Source organism: Chiloscyllium plagiosum, unplaced genomic scaffold (genome assembly GCF_037043375.1).
Source record: "Chiloscyllium plagiosum isolate Xiang-an unplaced genomic scaffold, Cpla_swu_hap1 HiC_scaffold_1, whole genome shotgun sequence".
NCBI classification, from domain to species: Eukaryota; Metazoa; Chordata; class Chondrichthyes; order Orectolobiformes; family Hemiscylliidae; genus Chiloscyllium; species Chiloscyllium plagiosum.
Genome location: NW_028270139.1, coordinates 9770561 through 9797533, shown reverse-complemented (window position 1 = coordinate 9797533; position 26973 = coordinate 9770561). Strand labels below are relative to the sequence as shown.

Sequence of the window (26973 nt, the reverse complement as noted above, 5' to 3'; positions counted from 1 at the left end):
ATGCTGATAGGGGTGCGGAGGGAAATATATCTGTGGTGTTGGGGTCCATTTGGAGGTGGTGGAAGTGGCGGAGGATGATGCGTTGTATGCAGAGATTGGTGGGATGGAAGGTGAGGACGGGGGGGTCTGTCCTTGTTGCACTGGGAGGGGTGGGGTTCAAGGGCAGTGGTGCGTGAAGTGGAGGAGATGCGCTGGAGGGCATCGTCAACCACTTGGGAAGGGAAGTTGCAATTGTGGAAGAAGGAGGCCATCTGGGACTTTCTGAGGTGGAATTGGTCATCCTGGGGATAGATGCGGCAGAGGTGGAGGAATTGGGAATAAGGGATGGTGTTTTTACAGGAGGCAGGATGGGAGGAGGTGTAGTCTTGGTAGCTGTGGGAGTCTGTGGGCTTGTAGTATATGTCTGTGGTTAGTCGGTTGCCAGAGACAGTGATGAAGAGATCCAGGAAGGGGAGGGCTGTGGCCAAGATGGTCCAGGTGTATTTGAGGTTGGGGTGGAAGGTGTTAGTAAAGCTGATGAACTATTCAACCTCCTTGTGGGTACACTTGCCTTCATTGCTCAGTCCTTTGAGTACAGGAGTTGGGAAGTTATGTTGAGATTGTACAGGACATGGGTAAGGCCTCTTCTGGAATACTGTGTCCAGTCCTGGCCACCCAGTTATAGGAAGGATATTATTAAACTGGAGAGGGTTCAGAAAAGATTTGCCAGGATGTTGCTGGGTATGATAGGTTTGAATTATAAAGAAAGGCTGCATAGGTTGGGACTTCTCTCACTGGAGCATTGAAAGTTAAGAGGTGATCTGATGGAAGTTTATAAAATAATGAGGGGTACAGATAGAGTTAATGGTGATTGTCTTTTCCCCAGAATGGGGCATTTCAAGACTAGGTGGCATTTTTTAAGATGAGAGGAGAGAGATTTAAAAAAGACATAAGAGGCAATTTTTTACCGCAGAGGATGGTTCGCATGTGGAATGAACTTGCTGATAAAGTAGTACATGCAGGTATAATCACAATGTTTAGAAGACATTTGGATAGACACATGAATAAGAAAGGTGTGGAGGGATATGGGTCAGGAGAAGGCAGGTAGGGTTAGTTTAGTTTGGGATTAGGTTCGGCATGGACTGGTTGGACCAACGGGTCTGCTTCAGTACTGTATGATTCTAAGACCCCCTCATTGTCCTCTGCTCCAAAGAAAATAAGCACGGTCTATCCTATCCTCTCTTCATAATTGGAATTCTCCAGATGAGGCAATATCCTGGTAAATCTCTTCTGCACCCCCTCCAGTGCTATCACATCCTTCAATAATGTAGATTCCAGAACTGCATACAATACTATAGCTGTGCCCTAACTTCTCATACAGCTCCATCATATTTTCCATGCTCTTAAACACTCTGTCTTGCCTGTAAAGGTAGGTATCCCATGTGCCTTCTTAACAACTTCTATGTCCACTGTTGGAGTGTTGACTTTGAATGACATGTTAAACTGAGGCCTGTTTGCTCTCTCAGTTGCATAAGATCCCACAAGATTATTTCAAAGTAAAAGAAGGATGTTTTCATTATGTCATGGTTAATATTTATTCCCCAATTACTATTACAAAAACTGATCAATATCAAATTACTGTTTGTTGGGGGTTGCTGTATGTAAACTGTTTTGCTACATTATGACAGTGATTATGCCTTAAAGTGCTTTTCTAGGCGTAAAAGGCATTGATAGTTTCAGTCATCACAAAAGATGCTATCTAAGTGCAAGACTTCTAACTTGTTTTGTGCATTTCTCCCTATGGAAATGAATTATGACTCCTTAACCTCATTAACCTCCAGTTCATACTATTTTTGATATGCATACACTATCTACTATGAAAACAGATCTAACAAAGGTTTCATCTTTGCCATCTCCTTATCGCCCATGATATTTCTCCCATTCTGACCTCCAACAAACCAGTTTGCAACCTTCTTGTTTTTTTGTGTATTTATGTAAGTTCTTCAAAGATGTTTAAAACACGCTTTGTTAGTTTACTATCAACTTTTATTTCTCCTCTTTTTTTAAAAACCATTCTTTTTTTAAATCAATGTTTTGGTCAACTTGTAAATCTTTCCCAGTTATTATACTTACAATTATTCTCCACAACATAAAGCTTTTCTTTTAATCCAAGATCATCCCTAACTTCTTTAATTGGTCATGAAAGGGTCACCAGGGAGTTTTATCTGTCAATGAAATGTATTTTCATTGAGAATTTTGAATCATTTTATAAAATGGTCACCAATGCTTACCTACTAAATAGGGTTTACTCTGTAGTCCATTTTCCCAATCGACCTTATCAAACATGTCCATACTACCAATAAAGTAGGTTTTATTTATGTTTAAAATTCAGATTTAAGCATATAACTGTCAAACTTAAGTATTTAAATGCCCTCTCCTGAAGTGAGTTAGAGGTGGGGTGGGCATAAAATCGGGTAAGGTGACAGCGAATGGAATCTGTGGCTTGCCTTTCTTGGACAGCCTTCCCACCCACTGCCTATTGAGATCCTTAAGTGAGCAGGGCATCATCCCATCTCCACTGGTATTAACCCAGCAGCAGGCAGTCCTGAGGACAGTATGACAAGCAAACTCTGCTTCTTGTCTCCTGGAAATTCTTCACTCAGTGCCTGGTCAAGGGTTGTGGCAGTGGAAGGGAGGACCTGCTTGGAGCCATCCTTCTACCCTATCTGCCATCTATCTGCCCTCATAATACCCATCCTGTAAAAATCCTCTTGCCATCACTTTCTTCTAGTCTGGCCTCAGGTGGACATTATTCTGACAGCAGACCCCACTTCCTAGGTGGTGCTATTTGCAAAAAAGCTGCTAGTCTCTGATTGGCTGGTAGTTCTAAGTGAGTAGAATGTCTGCTCCTGGGGTTCTGATTCCATGGAAGCCCACCAATAGCCTGTTCATTGCATGACTGGTTTGTAATTTGACATGCCTTCTCCAAGACCCACATCGCTTTCATACAGTTGCCCCCTGGAATGTGTAATTCTATCATACTATGATTACTCTATCCAAACAATATTTTGCTAATGATCCTATTTCATTCCACTTAGCAATATCACGTTACAGTCGATTCTGACATAAAGCGATAGTTCCAGTCTCGCACGATCTCGCGTTATAAGAAAATTTCTATAATAGCTGCGCCATTGAAGCTAATAGGGCCAGAATCGCATCACAACCAATACAGGGGGTAAGTAAAGATCTGTGTTCTACAGATCTAAATTCTTCAATCGTGTTAAAGCCAATTTGTGATGAAGGAACACGCATTATAACAAAACTGGTTGAATTTCTGCTTAGCTCCACAACGTATTGTTTTAAGAAGCTGTCACAAGGGCACTCTATGAAGTCATTCTCAGAACTACCTTTGCCAATTTTATTAGTGCAGACTGTATGAACACTCAATATTACCACAAGCTCCTATTATTTTTTGGACGATACTCAGTTCCTTGATGCTCTCCTCTACTTGTTATTCCTAATATTTACCTATATTGATTATACTTCCTGACCTTCTGAGCCAAGTCTTTTGTATTAGTGTCCTATCAGTACTATTTCCATTTTCTCGGTTTTTTCAAAATGTTAAGTATCCCGGAGTTGTAATTTTCCAACCTTTGTTACCCTCACACCCAGATATTTGTATTGAACTATTAGAGCAAACTTATTTATTTCTATGTGTATAAGTAGTTTGTCTGCCTTGTCATGAATGCTTTGACTGTTTTAACCATTTTTCCCTGCATGGAGTTTATTCACTGATGCACTATTGATGTTAAACTCACCACCCCTTTTTGCCACATTCTATTTAATATTACCGAAATTGTTACCCTGCCTTGATCTTTCTCTCTCGTTTCTAAATTTCCCCTCACCAATCCTCTTCATCAGTCAAAATGCTATTCAGAGTCCAGGTTTATATAATTTTCCAAGACACCAGGATTAAATGGACCGTTCACTCAGTCTCCAGTACTTCAGAATCCCATAAACTGGAATCCCTTTCTTCCAACCATATTTCAGCCGCACATTCAATTTTGTATCTGATTTTCTTGAACCTACACTACTTCCTCTCAACCTCATTCTTGGTTCCGATATTGGTTCCTACATGGATCACAACAGCTAGTTTCTCCCCATCTCCAGATGTTCTTAATTCTAACACTGGGCAAACAAGACAACCTTATGAATTCCCAGTGGGAATTCCAATGAGTGAACTATTTATTACACTGATTATATGGTCTCCTTATGGCCATCACATTCCTTTATTCTCCATTAATATGGGTGGCCCACATAACCATGGTGCTCCTGCCCATTCTTTTTTCTCATTTTTACAGGTTACAAGTATTTGCATCTGTTAGACAAAGTTAGGAGCTGAGACTCTTCCATCAATACATCCAGGGTCCACAGACCTATCTGAATCACATCTACATTCCTGTCTATGAACACAGACCAACTCTAAAGTAAAAGAGCTGAAGTGTGTTGTCATCTGGCAGTTCTCTCTCACACTGATGCCCCAAGATGTCTGCAACTTGGATTTAAGCCCCACAGCTCTGAGCTGATGCTCTTGAAGTTGAAAATATTCAATACAGTTATGGTTTCCCAAGCTTTTGCTGGTCAAAAAAGAGTCGGCAGAGCACAGAAGGAAGCTATTTGGCCTATGCTGACTTTCTGTGGAGCAATGTGGCAAGTCCTTAGTTCTATCCCTTTTATACCTGCAAGTTTATTTCCCTCAAACAACTATCTAACTTCCTTGTGAATTCAGTGATTAACTCTGATACACTCATAGGCAAATTCCAGGTCATTAAAACTTACTGCATAAAAAAGTTCTTCTAATCTTCCCTGTATCTCTTGCCTAAATCTGTTCCTTCCAATACTAGTACCATTAGTTCATGCAAACAGCTATTCTTTGTCTACTTTAGCCAAACCTGACCTTTTCTCAAAATATTTTACTTCAAAGAGAATAACCATTGCTTCTCCAATTTAACTCCTCACTAAAAACCTCAGTCCTGGAAGCATTCTGGTAAATTTATTCTGTACCCTTTCAAGCACTTCATACTCTTCCCAAAGTGTAGTAAATCTTTATAAAGATTCAGCAAAACATCTCTGCTTTTGTACTCAACACCGATTTCACAAAGACAATCATAAATATTTTGCTAACTAACCATTGAGTACATCCTGCCACCTTAAGGAAACCTATATACATAGGTTCCCATGTTCTTCACACTCTTTAGTGCTGTACTCGTATGCAAGGATGCCTTTCCCTATTCCTGTGCAAAAATAAGTCATCTCTCGTTTCTCTTGTCTATTCTGGTAGCCAACTACATCCTGTCATAATCAATTGCTATAATTTTCACTGTTTGATGTATCTCCCAGACTGGTATCAACAGCAAATTTTGAAATTGCCCTTTGGATTGAATTATCCCAAATCAGTTATATATCGGCAGCTCTTCCTGGAGACATTTCCCTGCCTCATTGATGCTACAAATAAGTTATTTTATTAAGACCTTCCATCTCATTAAGGTGACTTCAGGTCATTCCATATCTAACAAACCACTCTGGAAACTATGTTCACATTTCAACAGCTATAACAAATTCATAAAGTCATAGAGACATACAGCACGGGAACAGACCCTTCAGTCCAACTTGGGCATGCTGACCAGATATCCAATACAAATCTAGTCCCATTTGCCAGCATTTGGCCCAATCCCTCCAAACCCTTCTTATTCATATTGCCATCCCGATGCCTTTTAAATGTTGTAATCGTCCTCTTCCTCTGGCAGCTCATTCCATACACGTACTATCCTCTATGCAAAACAGTTGCCTCTTAGGTCCCTTTTCTATCTTCCCCCTCTCACCCTAAACTTATGCCCTCTACTTTTGGCTCCCCCACCCTGGAGAGAAGGAATCTTGTCAATTACATCTATCCACACTCCTTATAACTTTATAAACCTCTACAAGGTCACCCCTCAGACTCTGACACTCCAGGGAAAATAGCCCCGGCCTATTCAGCCTGTCCCTATTGCTTAAACCCTCCAAACATCCTCAAATATTTTCTGAATCCTTTCAAGTTGCACGACATCCTTCCTATAGAGGGATTGTACACAGTATTCCAAAATTGGTCGAATGAGAACTGAGGAAGGGTCACTGGACCAGAAACTCCAATTTCTCTTCACAGATGCTGCCAGACCTGCTGAGCTTTTCCAGCAACTTCTGTTTTTGTTTCTGATCCACAGCATCTGCAGTTCTTTCAGTTTTTATTTGCCATGACTTGCTGTCTTCTGTCCTTATGTACATTTCTAAACTATACTAACACTAATCTCATATTCCATGAATCTCAATTTTGAAAACCAATATTTGTGTGGTGCTTTCGATATTTTCTTAACATCCATATAGATTGGATTCACTTGACTAAGTTGATCAGTCAAAAAAAAATCTGCGATTTACAAGTTTGTCCTAGGTCTTCATCTTTAACTCAAAATCTGATTATTGTGTCTAAAATCTATCCTAACCAGTTGTTAAATTGATCATCCTGTAATTACTAAGAATGCCTCTCTACCATTTCTTGAATAAAGATGTCACATTTGTCACTTTGCCACATTTAGTCATATCTGCATTTTGGGAGATTGGAAAATGATGGTTAGCATTCCTGCTATCTCAATTTGTCCTTCCCTTTGCAATTGGAGATGCAAACCACACCTTCCCCGTAATGAGTTCAATTCTATACATTCTGTTTGTCAATTTTAACCCTCTCTATTACCCCCACCGTCTCCATTTCTTCACATTTTGTTGGTGTCTCCCTTAGTAAACACCAATAAGAGTACTCAGGATAGGCGATGGCCTAGCGGTATTATAGCCAGATTATTAATCCAGAAAATTAACTAATGTTCTGGACACCTGGGTTTGAGTCCAGCTACAGCAGATGGTGGAATTTGAATTAAATTTTTTAAAATCTGGAATTAAGAATCTACCATGAAATCAATGTTGATTGTCATAAAATCTCATCTGGCTCACTAATATCTTTAAGGAATAAAATCTGCCATCCTCGCATGGTCTAGCCTACATGTGACTCCAGACCCACAGCAATGTGCTTGACTCTTTGCTTGTCCTCTAAAATGGCCTAGCAAGCCATCCACTTGTACCAATCAAGACAAGGTATCTAAAGAAATGAAACCAGTTGAATCACCTGGCATTGACCCAGGCACTGGAAAAAACAATGGCAGAAATATCCCTGTCAACCCTTCAAAATCCACCTCACTAACACCTGGGAGGCTAGTGCCAAAATTGGGACAGCTGTTTCACAGACTATCCAAACAACAGTCTGACATAGTCATACTCACTGAATCATATCATACAATGTCCCAGATACCCACCATTACCATCGCTGAATATGTCCTGTCTCACCGGAAGGGCAGACCCAGCTGAGGCGACAGCACAGTGGTATACAGTTGGGAGAGAGTTACTCTGGGAGTCCTCAGTATGACTCCAGGCCCCATGCTTCAGGTTAAACATGGGCAAGGAAACCTCCTGCTGATTACCACGTACCATCCACCCTCAGCTGATGAACTGGGACTTCTCCATGTTGAACAACACTTAGAGGAAGCACTGGGAATGGCAAGGGCATAAAATGTACTCTGGGTGGTGCATTTTGATATCCACCACCTAAGAGTGGCTCGGCAGCAGTAATATTGATCAAGCTGGTCAGGTACCAAAGGACATAGCTGCAAGACTGGGCCTGTGGCAGGTGGTGAGGGGACCATAGAGTCATAGAGATGTACAGCATGGAAGTAGACCCTTCAGTCCAACCAGTCCATGCTGACCAGATATCCCAACCCAATCTAGTCCCACCTGCCAGCACCCAGCCCATATCCCTCCAAACCCTTCCTATTCATATACCCATCCAGATGCTTTTTAAATGTTCCAATTTTACTAGCCTCCACCACTTCCTCTGGCAGCTCATTCCACACACGTACCACCCTCTGTGTGAAAAATGTTACCCCTTAGGTCTCTTTTATATCATTCTTCTCTTACCCTAAACCTATGCCCTCTAGTTCTGGACTGCCCCACCCCAGGGAAAAGACTTTGTCTATTTACCCTATCCATGCCCTCATGATTTTATAAACTTCTATAAGGTCACCCCTCAGCCTCCAATGCTCCAGGGAAAACAGCCCCAGCCTGTTCAGCCTCTCCCTATAGCTCAAATCTTCCAACCCTGGCAACACTCTTCTAGATCTTTTCTGAACCCTTTCAAGTTTCACAACATCTTTCCGACAGGAAGACCACCAGAATTGTACACAATATTCCAACAGTGGCCTAACCTATGCCCCGTAAAGCTGCAACATGACCTCCCAACAACAGGAGAAAAAAAACAATCTGCCAGCTGTAGATGCATCTGTCCATGATACATCCAATATCGGTAAGAGTGACCACCGCACAGTCCTTTTGGAGACCAAGTCCCACCTTCACAGCCAGGAGTGTTGAATGGTCGATCCATCTTGTTGTGTGGCACTATCACCGTTCTAAATGGGACAGACTTCAAACAGATCCAGCAACTCAAGACTGGGCATCCATGAGGCACTGTGGGCCATCAACAGCAGCAAAACTGTACCCCAGCACAATCTGTAACCTCATGGCCCGGCATATCCCCCACTCAACTATTGCATTAAGCCAGGGAATTAACCTTGATTCAATGGAGAGTGGAGGAGGGCATGCCAGGAGCAGCACCAGGCATAGCTGAAGATGAGGTGTCAATCTGGTGAAGACACCAAACAGGACTAATTGCATGGCAAACAGCATAAACAGCAAGTGATAGACAGAACTATACAATCCCACAATCAACGGATCAGATCTAAGCTCTGCAGGCCTGCCACATCCAGTAGTGAATGGTTGGTGGACAATTAAACAATGGAGGAAAAGGCTCCACAAATATTCTCATCATTAACGATGGAAGAGCTCAGCACTTCAGTGCAAAAGATAAGGCTGAAGGTTTCACAGCAATCTTCAGCCAGTAGTGCCATCTCAGCCTCCTCCAGTGGTCCCCAGCATCACAGATACCTGTCTTCTGTCAATTCAATTCACTCCACGTGGTATCAAGAAACCATTGGAGATACTGGATACTGCAAAAGCTACAGGCCCTGATAACATTCCAGCAAAAGTACTGAAGACTTGTGCTCCAGAACTTTCCGCTCCCCTAGCCAAGCTGTCCCAGTACAGTTACAACACTGGTATCTTCCCGACAATGTGGAAAATCACCCAAGTATATCCTGTACATAAAAAGCAGGACAAAAAAAATCTAACCTGTTTACTATTGGTCATCAGTAAAGTGATGGAAGGTGTCATCGATAGTGCTATCAAGCAGCACCTTCTCAGTGACACCCAGTTTGGGTTTTGCCAGGGCCACTCAGCTCTGACCTCAATACAGCCTTGGTCCAAACGTGGACAAAAGAGCTGAGTTCCAGAGGTGGGGTGAGAGTGACAGCCCTTGACCTCAAGGCTGCATTCAACTGAGTGTGGCATCAAGGAGCCCTAGCAAAACTGGAATCAATGGATATCGGGGGCAAACTCTCCAGTGGTTAGAGTCATACCTGACACATGGGAAGATGGTTGTGGTTGTTCGAGGTCAGTCATTACAGCTCCAGGACATCACTGAAGGAGTTCCTCAGGATAGTGTCCTAACCCCAACCATCTTCAGCTGCTTCATCAATTACCTTCCCTCCATCATAAGGTCAGAAGTGGGGATGGTTGCCAATGATTGCACAATGTTCAACACCATTTGCAACTCCTCAGATACTGAAGCAGTCCATGTTCAAATGCAACAAAATGTGGATAATGTCCAAGCTTGGGCTTATAAATGGCAAATAACCTTTATGCCACACAAATGCCAGGCTATGATCATCATGAATCAGAGACAATCTAACCACCCCCCCCTTGGCATTCAACAGTGTCACCATCACTGAATCCCCCACTATCAACATCCTGGGGCTCATCATTGACCAGAAACTCATATTGTGTGCAATTCTGGTCCCCTTCCTATCGGAAAGATGTTGTGAAACTTGAAAGGGTTCAGAAAAGATTTACAAGAATGTTGCCAGGGTTGGAGGATTTGAGCTATAGGAAGAGGCTGAACAGGCTGGGGCTGTTTTCCCTGGAGCGTCGGAGGTTGAGGGGTGACCTTATAGAGGTTTATAAAATCCTGAGGGGTATGGGTAGGATAAATAGACAAAGTCTTTTCCATGGGGTCGGGGAGACCAGAACTAGAGGGCATAGGTTTATGGTGAGAGGGGAAAGATATAAAAGAGACCTAAGGGGCAACTTTTTCACGTGTACGTGTGGTACGTGTATGGAATGAGCTGCCAGAGGAAGTGGTGCAGGCTGGTACAACTGCAACATTTAAAAGGCATTTGGATGGGTATATGAATAGGAAGGGTTTGGAGGGATATGGGCCGGGTGCTGGCAGGTGGGACTAGATTGGGTTGGGATATCTGGTCGGCATGGATGGGTTGGACCGAAGGGTCTGTTTCCATTATGTACATTTCCATGACTCTATGACTCACCACATAAACTGTGGCTTCTACAGCTAGGAGTACTGCGACAAGTAACTCACTTCCTGACTCCTCAAAGCCTGTCCACCATCTACAAGTCAGAAATCAGGAATGTGATGGAATATTCCCCACTTGCCTGGATGAGTGCATCCCCAACAACTCAAGAAGCTTGACACTATCCAGGACAAAGCAGCCTGCTTGATTGGCACAACATCCACAAGCATCCACTCCCTGCAGCACCAATGTTCAGTAGTGGCAGTGTGTACTATCTACCACATGCATTACAGAAATTCACTAGAGATTCTCAGACCGCACCTTCTAAACCAAGGACCACTTCCATTTAGAAGGACAAAAGCAGCAGATATTTGAGAACACCACCATCTTCAAGATCCCCTCCAAGCCACTCACCATCCTGACTTGGAAATATAACGCTGTTCATTCACTGTCGCTGGGTCAAAATCCTGGAATTCCCTCCCTGATTGCATTGTGGATCAACCCACAGTAAGTGGACTGCAGCAGTTCAAGAAGGCAGCACATCACCATCTTCTCAAGGGCTACTAGGGACAGGTAATAAAATGCTGGCCAGCCAGCGATGCTCACATTCCACAAAAAAAGAAAAAAACTCACTATGTATTCTACTACTGCTTTGCACTTCTAAACATATATAACCCTCTAAACATATATTATTATTGTTTGAAGGAAAAACTGTAATGGAACAATGGGTGATCTTAAACAAAATGATATTGTTTCTAATTTGTTCCTAATCAGCTTCACTCTACCTCTTACTTCCTATATTGTGTTAGAAGGTTTTTTGAGTTTCCTTTTATGTTAACTGAGATTCAATTCTCATATTCTGTCTTTGACATCTTATTATCCTCTTCACTTGCCCACTAATTGTATGTGGCCTTAAATGAAATGAAATGCAGCATACACCCTTTGTTCTGTTTCCTTATATTCTCTTATCATCTTCTTCATCCGATTAGCCAAGGTTTGGTTCCCTTTTGCGAGAATGTATCTATCTCATACTTGAAATATCATTTTGTTGAATATCACCCATTGTTCCATTACAGTTTTTCCTTCAAACAATTTTATCCTGACCAGAGTACTTCCATCCTGCTGCAGCTATCCTACTTTGAAAAGATCTTGCTCTCTTTGAAATTTGGCACTCCTGTGTGTCCCGATGAGTGCAAGTTGAAAAGTTTTGACAGGAGTTCTCATTTTAAGCAACACTTATTTTCACCGGATTGATCAACATCATTTCCTCCAACACAGGTGATGTCCACTGATAACTACCCACTTTTCAGTTTCATTCTCAATTCTGCAAATACAGCAGTCCATGCCTGAATTTAGCTGGACCTGGATAATGTCAGGTAATTAATTTCTCCATCATCACATTCCAGGGATCTCCAGTGACCAAAAACATAACTGGACCAGCCACATAAATATCCTAGCTGCATAAGCAGGTAAGAAACTGAGTATTCTTCAATGACTAGCTCACCTTCTAACAACCCAAAGCTTGTCTCTCATCTACAAAACATGGATAAGGAGTATGTTGGAATATTTCTCATTTGGATAAGTGCTGCGGAAAAAACTCTGAACCATCCAGAACAAAGCATCCCAACTGACTGGTATCCTCCACCACTTCAAGCATTAATTCCCTCCACCATCAGTGTATAGTGGGTACAGTGTGTACTATCTACAGGACAAACTGCAAAAGCTCACCAACACTCTTTCAACTGTATCTTTAAAAGGCAGAACCTTTATCATCTGGAGGGACAGGAGTTAACAGCTACCTGGAAACACTCTCACCTGTAATTTCCCCTCTAAACCATCACCCTGATTTGAAAACATATTACTGTTCCTTCATTGCAACTGTGTGAGAATTCTAGGACTCCTGACCTAGCAGCATTGTGCATGTAAGGTCGGTAGATGTTCAAGTACGTTGGTTGCAACTTGGACAAATAGGGACAGCCAACGAATGCTGACAATTCCAGCAATGCCTGATTCCAAGATAAATAAAACATTAGCACTGTTGGTGATGAAACAGATTTTGGACCAGAAGTTAATGTTGCAATAGGATGGTCAATGTTGAGAACATTCTGGTTAACCTGACTGTGGCTAGGGAAAGAGTTTGAGCTGCTGGCCTTGGAATGGAGTTTGTAGCTATTTTCTCAGTCCTCAGGGAATGATGTTGATCAATCAGGTAGAAATAAGTGTTGCTTAAGATAAGAAATCCTGTCAAGGATGTTGGACAGGGTAACTTTGAAACAGGGTGAAGATCAACAGAGGTGATGACAAATTAGAGTGGGTGTCATCAGCATACATATGGCACCTGACGTGATTTCAGGTGATGCTATTGAGGGACAGTGTGCAGAGGGAAATAGAGGTCAGCAATAGATCCTTGAGGGACAGCAATGGGAGTGGAAAAGGAATCCACTGCAGTTGATAAGAATGGAAAAACACAACAGCTGTCTTACTCAGCTCTTTGACAGAGGAGAGGTATTGGAGGAGGATGGTGCTGTTAACAATATCAAAAGCTGGACTCAGAAGGTTGAGGAAAGCTAGTTTACACAATTGAATTGAATTTTATTCCTGGCTTAGGTAAAGGCTGTTTTTCTGATGTGACGGAAAAAGGGAATGGAAGGGGTGGCCAGGAAGATTAGGCACAGATCTGGACGGTGATAGCACATTCATTGTCTTTGGACAGGAAAGGGAGGTTGGACAATGGGATGATCATGTTCAAGGACAGAGGTATGAAGGACATGTTTCGTTGAAGAATGGAGGTACAGGTGGCAGGTTTGAAGTGGATGGGTCCGCACTTGAGGAAAGAGAACCATAACAATACTAATTGACATGGAAAGTTAGATAGTCAACAGTTTGGTTGAAAAACGTTTGAGAGAGCAGGATGGGCAAGTTGAATCCAGGGAGATCATAAAAGAAGTTAAGAGTAAAAATAGAGAAGCATGCAAGTTCAGAACTAGAATAGAGGTAAGCCTTCTCAGACATTTAGCTTGGTCAGGGGAAAGGAGGGGAGCAACAGAATGGATGGTTTTAATCTTTGTGACAAGAAATCCCTCAGGTACTTGTTTTTGTTGTCGGAGTTTTGGGTGAAGTGAATAGGGATTTAAGGTGACAGTTTGTAGTGAAAAAGAGACTGGGATTTCTTTGCATTCTCGGATTATCCTGGAATATCCTGTCTGCTATTTCCCTACTAGAGTCATAGAGTCATAGAGATGTACAGCGTGGAAACAGACCCTTCGGTCCATCCCGTCCATGCCGACCAGATATCCCACCCAATCTAGTCCCACCTGCCCGCATCCGGCCCATATCCCTCCAAACCCTTCCTATTCATATACCCATCCAAATGCTTCTTAAATGTTGCAATTGTACCTGCCTCCACCACTTCCTCTGGCAGCTCATTCCATACACATACCACCCTCTGCGTGAAAATGTTGCCCCTTAGGTCTCTTTTATATCTTTCCCCTCTCACTCTGAACCTATGCCCTCTAGTTCTGCACTCCCCGACACCAGGGAAAAGACTTTGTCTATTTATCTTATCCATGCCCCTCATAATTTTGTAAACCTCTATAAGGTCACCCCTCAGCCTCCGACGCTCCCGGGAAAACAGCCCCAGTCTGATCAGCCTCTCCCTGTAGCTCAGATCCTCCAACCCTGGCAACATCCTTGTAAATCTTTTCTGAACCCTTTCAAGTTTCACAACATCTTTCCGATAGGAAGGAGACCAGAACTGCACGCAATATTCCAACAGTAGCCTAACCAATGTCCTGTACAGCTGCAACATGACTTCCCAACTCCTGTACTCAATACTCTGACCAATAAAGGAAAGCATACCAAACACCTTCTTCACTATCCTATCTACCTGTGACTCCACTTTCAAGGAGCTATGAACCTGCACTCCAAGGTCTCTTTGTTCAGCAACACTCCCTAGGAACTTACCATTAAGTGTATAAGTCCTGCTAAGATTTGCTTTCCCAAAATGCAGCACCTCGCATTTATCTGAATTAAACTCCATCTGGCACTTCTCAGCCCTTTGGCTCATCTGGTCTAGATCCTGTTGTAATCTGAGGTAATCCCCTTCGCTGTCCACTACACCTCCAATTTTGGTGTCATCTTCAAACTTACTAACTGTACCTTTTATGTTCCAAATCATTTATGTAAATGACAAAAGTAGAGGGCCTAGCACCGATCCTTGTGGCACTCCACTGGTCACAGGCCTCCAGTCTGAAAAACAACCCTCCACCACCACCCTCTGTCTTCTACCTTTGAGCCAGTTCTGTATCTAAATGGCTAGTTCTCCCCGTATTCCATGAGATCTAACCTTGCTAATCAGTCTCCCATGGGGAACCTTGTCGAACACCTTACAGAAGTCCATATAGATCACATCTACTGCTCTGCTCTCATCAATCTTCTTTGTTACTTCTTCAAAAAACTCTATCAAGTTTGTGAGACATGATTTCCCACGCACAAAGCCTGTCCGTTTGACAGTAGTACAAAAGATATGTGTCACAAATAGGATGAAGCTCACTGATCCATGATGTCCCTGCAGCAACATAGATCCCTAACCTTTTACGGGCAATTTGCAATCATGTTTCCTGGCTCTGCTGTGGACAATAAATGGTTCTGGGTGGAAATGAATATGGGGTGATAATTAACAAGATGCAGATCTATCTATAATTGACTTTTTTTATTCATCTAGAGTCTATCAATGTGAAATGAATTAGACAACTTCACAACAAACTATCATAATTATGCTCCCCAAAAATATAATTCCCTCTCGTTATTATAAATACAAAAATAGGTAAAATTCTAAACTTTAGTAGTTCTTTAGTCAAAAGTTGTTCCAATTCAAATATTTTGTACATGCAGGATAGAAAAATGCGATTGGAGTAAAACATTGGCAGCTATTTTTATGCTGTTCTTGCTGCTTTGGATCCATCCTACAAAGTGAACATAATGGTGTCTACTGCATTGGTAATTTGAAAATTCTTGAGTACGGCTCATAAACATGCCATAAGCCACATGAAATTAATGGATTGAAATCCAGATTGACAATATGAAGCAGAAAAATAGAGAGATAAGTGGAAAAAACTGCTGGGAATATCTGGGGGGAGAATTCACAAGAGTGGTTCCAGGTTTTGTGATGTCGTCCCCACATTATTCACAAAAAAATGTAAATATTTATTGTAACAATATTGATAATGATAATGGTTGCTGATAACACATTATGCAGCCGGGAAATGAATCTAAAAACGTTTGGCAGTGTTGAAAGATATGTGGGCTAATGAAACACATTAGTTTCAATGATGGAAGGTAAAATCAAGCATAATAAAGGCAATTAGTAGAAATGTAATGTGTACAGAATGGATAGGTGCCCATTAGCAATATATTGTAAAGAATCCTAGGTGATCATTGACACTCATTGGAATGGGTCTTTTTAAATGTTAGTGCTAGTGAGTGGTTTATATCATGACCACAAATGAGTTACTCCCACAAATGTCAAGCCACCTAATGTACTGCTAGTGATGAAATATTTGAATATTCTTTGGTTAATTGTGTTCATTTCTAAGTGTGTTGACAAACAGATGGGAGTTAAGCACTAATTTGATAGTGAATTAGTGTTTTAATTCTTCCATGTTCAATTAGTATATTCCTGAGCACTGACGTCAATACTAATTCTCACAAAACCAATTTTGGTTATTGTATGCATCTAATTTACTGTATTAATGATTCATCCATTGCTTTGCATTACTGTAAGAGATGGCTTGACAAATATCACATGGAATTTTCTATCAACAGGAATTTTACTGGAACTTTACATATCTGTTGCTTTGGTGGGAATGTTGATGTGCTTTGTTTTGATATTAATAGTAAGGAAGGACAACCTAATCATTTTTGTGAAAAAAAACTTCTTGGGATATTAACATTGTCAGCAAAGCAAATATATATTGCCCTTGTCTAAAAGCCTTTAAAAAGGTGGTGATGAGTTGCTTTCTTGAATCACTGCATTCCATGTGATATAACTACACCCGCAGTGCCATTAGGGAGATAATGGCAAATTAGTTTAAACTCAAGGCAGTGTGATGCTTAAGAGCATGAGAAATAGAGTTATAGAGATGTACAGCACGGAAACAGACCCTTCGGTCCAACTTGTCCATGCCGACCAGATATCCTAATCTAGTCTCACTTACCAGCACTTAGCCCATATCCCTCTAAACCCTTCCTATTCACATATCCATCCAGATGCCTTTTAAATGTTGTAATTGTACCAGCCTCCACCACTTCCTCTGGCAGCTCATTCCATACAGGCACCACCCTCTGTGTGAACAAGTTGTCCCTTAGGTCTCTTTTATATCTTTCCACTCTCACCTATGTCCTCTAATTCTGGACTCCCCCAACCCACAGAAAAGATCTTGTCTATTTATCCTATCCATGCCCCTCATGATTTTATAAACCTCTATAAGGTCACCCCTCAGCCCTGGTCACTCCAGGGAAAACAGCTCCAGTCTATTCAACCTCTCCCTATAGCTCAAATCTCTAAACCTGGTAACATTCTTGTAAATCTTTTCTGAATCCTTTCAAGTTTCACAACAACCTTCCTGTAGGAGGGAGACTGGAATTGCACACAGTATTCCAAAATTGACCTAACCATTGTCCTGTAGAGCCTCAACATGATCTCCCAACTCTGACCAAAAAAGGAAAGCATACCAAAATAGGAGGACTGGTTCATTTGGCTGCCCAAGGCTGCACCTTTATTCAGTATGGTCATGATTGATCTTCGACCTCAATTCCACTTTTCTGCCTGTTCCCAAATCTTTTGAGTCTGTGACAGAGCAAATATTTGTGCATCATATCCATAAATATATGCAACAATGGAACATCAATAATTCTCTGGGGAATTCCAAAGAATTCATCATCAACTGACTGAAGAAATTACTCAACACCTTAGCCCTCAATAATTGACCTTTTATCCTGAATCTGTCTCCTTGTGTTCTCGATTCCTTAGCCAGACATCTCAGTTTCTAACCTGTCTTGAGGATCTTATATATTTCAGTAGAAGAAAAGGAGAACTTATTTGTGTCAATTATTTTACATCTGTGACCTCTTGTTACTGACTGAATTATAAGAGGCAGCGGCTTCCTGGTAGAACTCTCCCATTTTCTAACTCTCAGCATGAACCACAATGACTGGATTCTCCTCTCCATCATAAGGCCTTTCAAGCCAAGTACAGCTGTCCACCATTTTGCACTAGACAGGCAACCTAAGAGATTCTAGATCCTGCTTAAAATCATAACATACCTGTCTCCCTAACTATTACATCATCTGGAACAACCCATATTTTGCTTGTCTTCCTCCTCACTGTGGCTATTCCCACATTGCAAGGTGTTCTGGTCAACATAACTAGTTTTCTGCCTGACAGTCTAATTTTTATCCCTGCAGGAGGTTCAATGTAAGCTGTCAGATAGGATCATTTTCAGCAGATTTACTTTCTGTGTCACATCTAGACTTCACTTACGCTGCGCACGATAGGGCACACCAACACCATTCTAATATCTACTGTAACCCATCAGACTCCCACAGCTTCCTGGATTCTGCTTCCTTTTGTCTCATTTCCTGTAAAGATTCTATTCCAGTCTCCCCATTTGTCCATCTCCCCATTGTCTTTGTTTTTGTCAATTTCATTTTGCACACTTCTGTCCTCACTGCTCCCTTCAAGAAACATGATAGGATTTCCTTTCACCCCATGTTTCATACTGCCAACTTTCATTTTAAAACAATCACGCTCCACCATTTCTACCATCTCCAGCAAGGGTTGCAACCACCAAAAACATTTCCCTTTTCCTTTCAGAATTTCAGAAATGATTGTCTCTCCATAACATACTTTACCACATTTCACTCACTCAAGATCAGAACAAAGGGAAGCTTTGTGGGTGGCATGGTGGCACAGTGGTTAGCTCTGCTGCCTCACAGCGCCAGAGACCCGGGTTCAATTCCCGCCTCAGGCGACTGACTGTGTGGAGTTTGCACGTTCTCCCCGTGTCTGCGTGGGTTTCCTCCGGGTGTACCGGTTTCCTCCCACAGTCCAAAGATGTGCAGGTCAGGTGAATTGGCCATGCTAAATTGCCCGTAGTGTTAGGTAAGGGGTAAATGTAAGGGTATGGGTGGGTTGTGCTTCGGCGGGACGGTGTGAACTTGTTGGGCCGAAAGGCCTGTTTCCACACTGTAAGTAATCTAATCTAATCTAATCTTTGTGCTGGGATAAAGGGCAGAAGTGATTAACTGACAGAAGGCATGGGAACACAAAGCAAAAGGGTATGACAATGGAATAAATAAAGAAAAGGAAGATAGTTCTGTAAAAAGTAGATGGTGCAGCAAAATCTTTACCAGTACCTGCCGTTCAAAAAACAAACCCTGAGGTCTCACTAACCCACAGTCATGTCTCTATATTTGTTTTAAAATGTTACAACTCTAATTTTCCACTTTGCACTGAAAGGTCACATCCTGAAATATAACTCTTTCTGTCTGCACTGATGTTGCCTGACCTACTACATATTTCCAGCATTTTCTGTTGTTGACTGTGTTCTATTAGTTAGGCTCAGAGTGGTCACTTGAACAGATCTCATGAAGATTATTCCCAATTTTTTAGACATCTTGTAGCTTTTCTGAATGAGGTACAAGCCTAATGCTAATTCATAACATGTTGAGGATATCTCTATGCCTGTATTGTCAACCCAAATAAGATATGGAGTTGAGAATCTCCAAACTGGTTTTGTACATGTGCCTTACAATAGTCTTACTTAATAACTGTAGAACCAAGCTGCCAATTTTTAAAATTATTATTGAGTTTATGAAAATATAAACAAGACCTCAATGTGATCTTTAGACATATACTTAAGAGGTTGTTGTATTTTGTTCAATTTAATAGCCACAAAACATAGTAAAGATAAAAGAATATGATGATGGTAACTTTTAAATCTATTATGGATTTACCTTCCCTTCCAGCCTTCTGCAACCAGTGAATCATTGAAGTAGTGAACTGAGGTTTGATGTACCTGCACAGTGCCTGGTAATGAAGAACAGACATGGACTGAGGAGTCTAATAACAAACAACATTTATTTAAACTAAATGTTAACTACAAAGTAAGTATTATTTGTAATTATATGACATCTTGTCGTGCTGCAATGTCTCAATGCAATTTACATCACTTTTTAAAGTGCAGTGGTTGTTGTTACAATGAGAATATGCAACTGTTCTTTACCAGCCACAATCATCAAACAGGCAGGAATGCATTTTGTTTGAGTGGGATTGATTGAAAGAGGAATGCCAGCAGTGAGTGCTGAACCACTTACCTTTCTTCAATTAATCCTTACTGATCTTTAATAGAAACCTGAATCATCGGTATAGGCATCTAAAGACTGAAGTTTCAACAATGCGCTATTCCCTCAGTAGAAGACTACAATGTCATCTGAAATTATTAATTCAAATCACTGTGTAGGAATCAGCCCAATAATGAGTGAAGCTGACATAAAAAAAGGAATTGCTAATATTAAAAAAAAACAGTATTTTCCAAGAACCATCTGGAGCCCTCAAACATAAAAATTACCCAGTAGAAATCCCACAGGCCTGTGGTTTGCAACAAGCAACCTATTGTAAGACCTGAACGTCTGGACATTCCATCCTATCTTACAGCGTGGCTATGTAATGTCTTAATAGTGGGGTACAGATTGCGCCCTCTTGAAACTTATGATAAACATTTTAAATAGCCAATTATATCATAACTTCTAAAGTTTTCAAAATATTTTCTCTGATCTAAGAGGCTAAACTCACATTACAGAGGCAATGCCACTTGAATCAGAAAGCAAAAGATGAGTGAAACCAACTTGACACCCAGGTGGCTTAATGCCTTAACTTTGCTTGGCACATCCTGTGGGATACATTCCTTAATTATAATAATGGTACTGCACAGAGTCCTATACCATTGTCACAAAGGAACTGTCAGCAATTCCCAAAAAATAAATATCTATAAGGATGTAACCTTTGTAGTTTGATGAGGTCTACACTCTTGTGAATGAACCCCTTATCTTTCTTCAAATAAACCTCGCTGATCTTTAATAGAACTAGATTTCATTAAATATAACTATATACAGAGGGTGGCAAGGGAGGGCATTTTAACTGAACCCCCTACAGCCTTAGGCTCCAGTTCCATGTGATAATGATGTCACTATAATATAGTTCCTTTCGCATATACTTTGTAGCTAATACTTAGAGTGAACGTATAACACACTTTATTACCTCCTCTGTGTTCTTCTTATGGTACCCTATTTCACTATTAGCATTTAAGAACGAGCACTTAACTTCCTTACCTATCCTGCCCCAACCATCGAAGTATGTTCTGGTCAAAGTTTCAGTAGCCATATTCTTGGCCCTTTTTGACACTAGGGGAGCTAGACATACTTTATGTTATACTCCTTAGAGGGGAAAAGCTTTAGCAAATTAGAGTTCCAGCCTCTGATAGTGAAGGAAACATAAAAGCTACCCTTCCCAGTTTAACAAGTTGGACACTGGTATACAACAGGCAATAACATGCCGAGATCTATGTAAGAATTGTTAATTCCTTATAGGACAGTACAGCAAATGAAAACCTTCAGCCCAAAAAGACTGCATCGATACATGATGCCTTTCTAAACTAAATACCTTTTGCCTGCACGCTGTCTGTATCCTTCAATTCCCTGCCTGTTTATAAGAAATACTTTTTAATTGTTGCTATTGTGCTGAAGCAGTATATGAGCAGGGAGGGTGAGCAGTGATAGGGGTGCAGGCAGAGGGTGAGGAGAGCTCAGTGTGCAGCTGGCATGGCTGAATGGTACTCAGGGTGTGGGCACAGGTCAAGAGAACAAGGGAGATTAGAGACTTGGGTGTGTGGGCATGAATGTGGGCGAAGAGAGCGGGGCTTAGGCAAGGTGGGTGAGCAATGCTGCGTGTATGGACAGGAGGTGATGACAGAGCCTGGAGTACAGTGCTGACAGGGTGGGGACCTACAGTTAAAAATTGATAACAGGTACATTTGAAAACACTGAAAAAAAGGCAACCGTTGAAGGGCATGATGTGTACAGCTTGTGAAATGATAGGGGATGTGCCATTTTAGCAATTGTGCCAGGTCACTAAGGCTCATTACTTGTCTCACAGATACATCCACCAAGGCTTTAGCACAAAAAAAAATTTCTGAACTGACTAAGAGCAGAATTTAAATGAGAGGTGAAAAGCTGAGTTAGGAAATACAGTCCAAGAAACTGGATTCAATTGATGTCATGGAGGTCGTCTGCATACGTACAGGAAACCACACATACACATGTGGCTCTTAGCCTTTCGGTACCCACACCATTGTATATACTTGTACAGTAAATGCAATGATAATTAGAACACTAGAGGGTGCTCCAGGATAAGAATTCCTTTTGTATTTCTTGTTTCATTTCAGTCACTGATTGTGTGGACTGTTCTTTAGAGCAGGCAGACCTGATTAATATAGAGTTTCTGCCAATCACACCACTAATTTTTCCATTCTGGTTACAGAATATAACTCTTGCTTCTTAATCCGTTTTGGCCATTAACACACAATGCAGTGGATTAACTGGTTCTCTCGCTTGCTGCCCCTAGAAGTTGATCTAATGATTTCATTATGTTCTGTTCAGGATTAAAACAGAAACAAGGAATTGTTCCAGAAAAACAAAGGTGAGAATCAGAGAGAGAAAATCAGAATGAAAGGCTAAAAGCAGGCTAATCCAAGTTTCTCCAGCACACCACCTCAAATGACTAACAAATCATCTTCCTTTCAAAATCAATACCACAAACAAAAATAAAGAATGATTGGGAGATGCCGGCGTTGGACTGGGGTGGACAAAGTTAAAAATCACACAACACCAGGTTATAGTCCAACAGGCTTATTTGGATGGACTAGCTTTCGGAGCGCTGCTCCTTCAAGGGCGATCAATGTTCAATGAAGAAGAAATCTGACTACCCATCCCTCGATGGCAATAACAGCTGGTGAAATGCATTAACACCATTGGTCTTCTCCAACATCCACTTTTTTTTGATTCTGAGATCAAGGTGTGTACAACTTTAAATTGGAATAATAAGGAATGCATATTTGGCAAAACACAAACACAAATTGAGTGTTGGGGTGAGAAAAGTTTCAGAGAATTTTTCTTGGTTTCAGGATAAAAGTTCCATCAGCGTTTTATAAATCTGAGAATGCCTCCGGACCCCTTGAACCTGTGATAGTGCTGAACCCTTATGTAAAACTCTTTACTTGAATCTCATTTCTCTACATCGTTCTATGTTAGTTTTCTTTTGTGTCATTATGCCACTTTTTTGTCACTTAGGTCATATCATGTATTCCTAAACTGGCACAGAATTCACAAAATTTCAAGGTAAGTCCCACTGAGGAAAGACTACTCAGTCCAGTTTAAAAATCAAGAAAACCTCCAAATGTTCCATCACGATGAATGATTCAAGATGCTTAAAAATTTGCTCCATTCTCAATTTGTCTGTCATTAGTTTAAACCTGGGTATCTGAGATCAATAGATTTTGGTTAATGCAGAGTATTGGGGAATATAGGGCATAGGCAGTTATGTGAAATTGGTTCAAAGTTTGTGAGATGATTTGTAGCTCGGGTGCTCGTTGCTGTGGTTCTGTGAAATTGGATTGGAGATTAGCCTAAATGGTCCATGTTGGGAGGCATTGGCAGAATGGTGTTGTCACTGGACTACTAATCCAGAGAATCTGACCTACATGTGACTCCAGACCCACAGCCATGTGGTTGACATTGAAATGGCGTAGCAAACCACTCAGTATTATAGACTGCTGGAAAACGTTTGAAAATTAAACGGGATAGACCACCCGGCATCAACAATACAGAACTGCCAACATCAAACACAGCCCTTTCGGCTCTGCAGTGTCCTCCTTACTAACATCTGGGGACACATGCCAAAGTTGGGGGAGCTATTTAACAGACTAGTGAAACCAGACTCATACTCATATAGTCATACTCACTGAATCATACCTTAAACACAACATCCAAGACAAAACTATCAGCCTCAATGGGTATGACCCGTCCCACTAGCAGAATTGGCGATACAGTGGCATTTTGTCAGAAGGGGAAGAAGTTGTCCTCGGAGTCTTCAAAATTGTCTCCTGACCTTGAAGCCACATTCATCAGATCAAACATGGGCAAGGGAACATTCTGCTGATTACAACATACTGTCCTTCCTCAACTGGTGATTCAGTGCTCTTCCATGTTGAGCAACACTTGGAAGAGGCACTGAGAGTGGCAAGGGTACGAAATGTACTCTGGATGGGGATCTCCCCACCAAGGGTGACTCAGCAGCAGCACTACTGATCAAGCTGGCCAGGTCCCAAAGGATAAAGCTGCTAGACTGGGTCTATGGCAGGTGATGAGAGAACCAATGAGAAAGAAAAACATACCTAATCTTATCCTTGCCAATTTGCTGGTTACAGGCGCATCTGTCCACGATAGTATCAGTAAGAGTGATCACCATACAGTTCTTGTGGAGATGATATCCTGGCATTAACATACCCTCCATCCCATTGTCTGGCAATACCACTGTGCTCAGTGGTATAGCAATTCAAGATTGGACTTCTTTGAGACACTATAGGCCAAAAACAGCAGCAGCATTGTACTCCAACGTAATCTATAACCTCATGGTCTGGCAAAGCCCCTATTCTACCATTACCGTGTGGGTGACTTCAACTTCCCCTTTTTGACTGGAACTTCCTTAGTGCAGATGGTCTGGATGGAGCTGATTTTGTCAGACGTGTCCAAAAAGGATTCCTGACTCAATATGTAGGTAGGCCAACTAGGGGGTAGGCCATATTGGATTTAGTGCTAGGCAACGAGCCAGGCCAAGTGTCAGATCTCTCGTTGGGAGAGCATTTCAGTGACAGTGACCACAATTGCCTCAACTTTACTATAGCCATGGAGAGGGATAGGAACAGACAATATGGGAAAGTATTTAATTGAGGGAGAGGAAATCATACAGCTATTAGACAGGAGCTGTGGAGTATAAATTGGGAACAATTGTTCTACAGGAAATGCACAACAGAAATGTGGAGGCTGTTTAAGTCATTCCTGAAGAAGGGCTTATGCTCGAAACATAGAACAATACAGCGCAGTACAGGCCCTTCGGCCCTCGATGTTGTGCCGATCCAAGCCCACCTAACCTACACTAGCCCACTATCCTCCATATGCCTATCCAATGCCCGCTTAAATGCCCATAATGAGGGAGAGTCCACCACTGCTACTGGCAGGGCATTCCATGAACTCACGACTCGCTGAGTAAAGAACCTACCCCTAACATCTGTCCTATACCTACCCCCCTTAATTTAAAGCTATGACCCCTTGTAATAGCTGACTCCATACGTGGAAAAAGATTCTCACTGTCGACCCTATCTAAACCCCTAATCATCTTGTACACCTCTATCAAGTCATCCCTAAACCTTCTTTTCTCCAATGAAAACAACCCCAAGTGCCTCAGCCTTTCCTCATATGATCTTCCTACCATACCAGGCAACATCCTGGTAAACCTCCTCTGCACCCGTTCCAGTGCCTCCATATCCTTCCTATAGTATGGCGACCAAAACTGCACACAATACTCCAGATGTGGCCGCACCAGAGTCTTATACAACTGCAACCTGACCTCAGGACTCCGGAACTCAATTCCTCTACCAATAAAAGCCAGTACGCCATATGCCTTCTTCACCGCACTATTTACCTGGGTGGCAACTTTCAAAGATCTGTGTACATGGACACCAAGATCCCTCTGTCATCCACACTACCAAGTATCCGACCATTAGCCCAGTACCCCATCTTTTTGTTACTCTTACCAAAGTGAATCACCTCACACTTAGCTACATTGAACTCCATTTGCCACCTTTCTGCCCAGCTCTGCAGCTTATCTATATCCCGCTGTAACCTGCCACATCCTTCCTCACTGTCTACAACTCCTCCGACTTTTGTATCATCCGTAAACTTGCTCACCCAACCTTCTAATCCCTCCTCCAGGTCATTTATAAAAATGACAAACAGCAATGGTCCCAAAACAGATCCTTGCGGAACACCGCTAGTGACGGCACTCCAAGATGAACCTTTGCCATCAACTACTACCCTCTGTCTTCTTCCAGCCAGCCTACTCCTAATCCAAACCTCCAACTCACCCTCAATGCCATACCTCCGTATGTTTTGCAGTAGTCTACCATGGGGAACCTTATCAAACACCTTACTAAAATCCATATACACCACAGCTACTGCTTTCCCCTCGTCCACCTCCTTAGTCACCTTCTCAAAGAATTCAATAAGGTTTGTGAGGCACAACCTGCCCTTCACAAAACCATGCTGACTATCCTTGATCACATTATTCCTATCCAGATGTTCATAAATCCTATCCCTTACAATTCTCTCTAAGACTTTGCCCACAACAGAAGTGAGACTCACTGGCCTATAGTTACTAGGGTTATCCCTACTCCCCTTCTTGAACAAGGGAGCCACATTTGCTAGCCTCCAATCTTCTGGTATTACTCCTGTAGACAACGACGACATAAAAATCAAGGCCAATGGCTCTGCAATCTCCTCCCTTGCTTCTGTTTTAAAAAAAATTCTCAAGGTCAGGTTCGTAGGAGAGTAGTCTGACACAGAACAAACGACCAAGAGGCGAGTCTGCTAGAATATGGGCATTTTATTCCCCGCAGCGTCGCCACAACCAACGGGTCTGGCTTATACTCACTCTACATGTTACCGGAACTGGGAGCCGTCAGTTCTCGTAGAGCGGTTGCCAACAACCCACGCTCGGCGGTTAAACGTAACCCCGGAGCAGACTCACCGAACTGGAGACTTTTCCAGCTGATATACTCTTTTCCAGATATAAACATTCATGTGAACAGCAGAGCAAGGCTAAAAAACACATTCCATTCTGGTTACATACAGATAAGAAGATTCACACGGGGAGGTGTGTAATAAGATTCACACGGGACTAAGCAACACCTCCATTCCGGTTAGATTCACACATGTATTGGGACATAATTTTTAACCGTTTCACCACATTCCACTGCTTGGCCCAATACATGTGTTACATTATGATTCACACATGTATTGGGACATAATTTTACACCACATTCCACTGCTTGGCCCAATACATGTGTTACATTATGCTTAATTCAGTTCAATTCGTTTCAGTTAATTTCAGTTCAGTCAATTCAGTGTAGTTCAATTCAGCTCAGTTCAGGTCTGTTCAGTTCAATCCCATTCAATTCTGTTAACTCCGCTTCAGCTTTTTGGACATGCCCACATCCTCCGCTGTACCCCAGGCAAGGGGTTCTTCGGCAGGACTGGGATCCTC

At 41.9% G+C, this 26973-nt stretch overlaps 1 protein-coding gene across 2 annotated transcripts in view; it reads right to left on the bottom strand.

Annotated features, from left to right (window-relative positions):
* LOC122554303 (uncharacterized) overlaps nt 1-26973 on the bottom strand; it is an 82518-nt gene that overhangs the window by 27807 nt on the left and 27738 nt on the right. For both annotated transcript variants that reach the window (XM_043699120.2, XM_087975976.1), the window contains exon 6: nt 19554-19626. In XM_043699120.2, coding sequence (XP_043555055.2) covers nt 19554-19626 — 73 coding nt within the window. The remainder of the gene's footprint in view (nt 1-19553; nt 19627-26973) is intronic.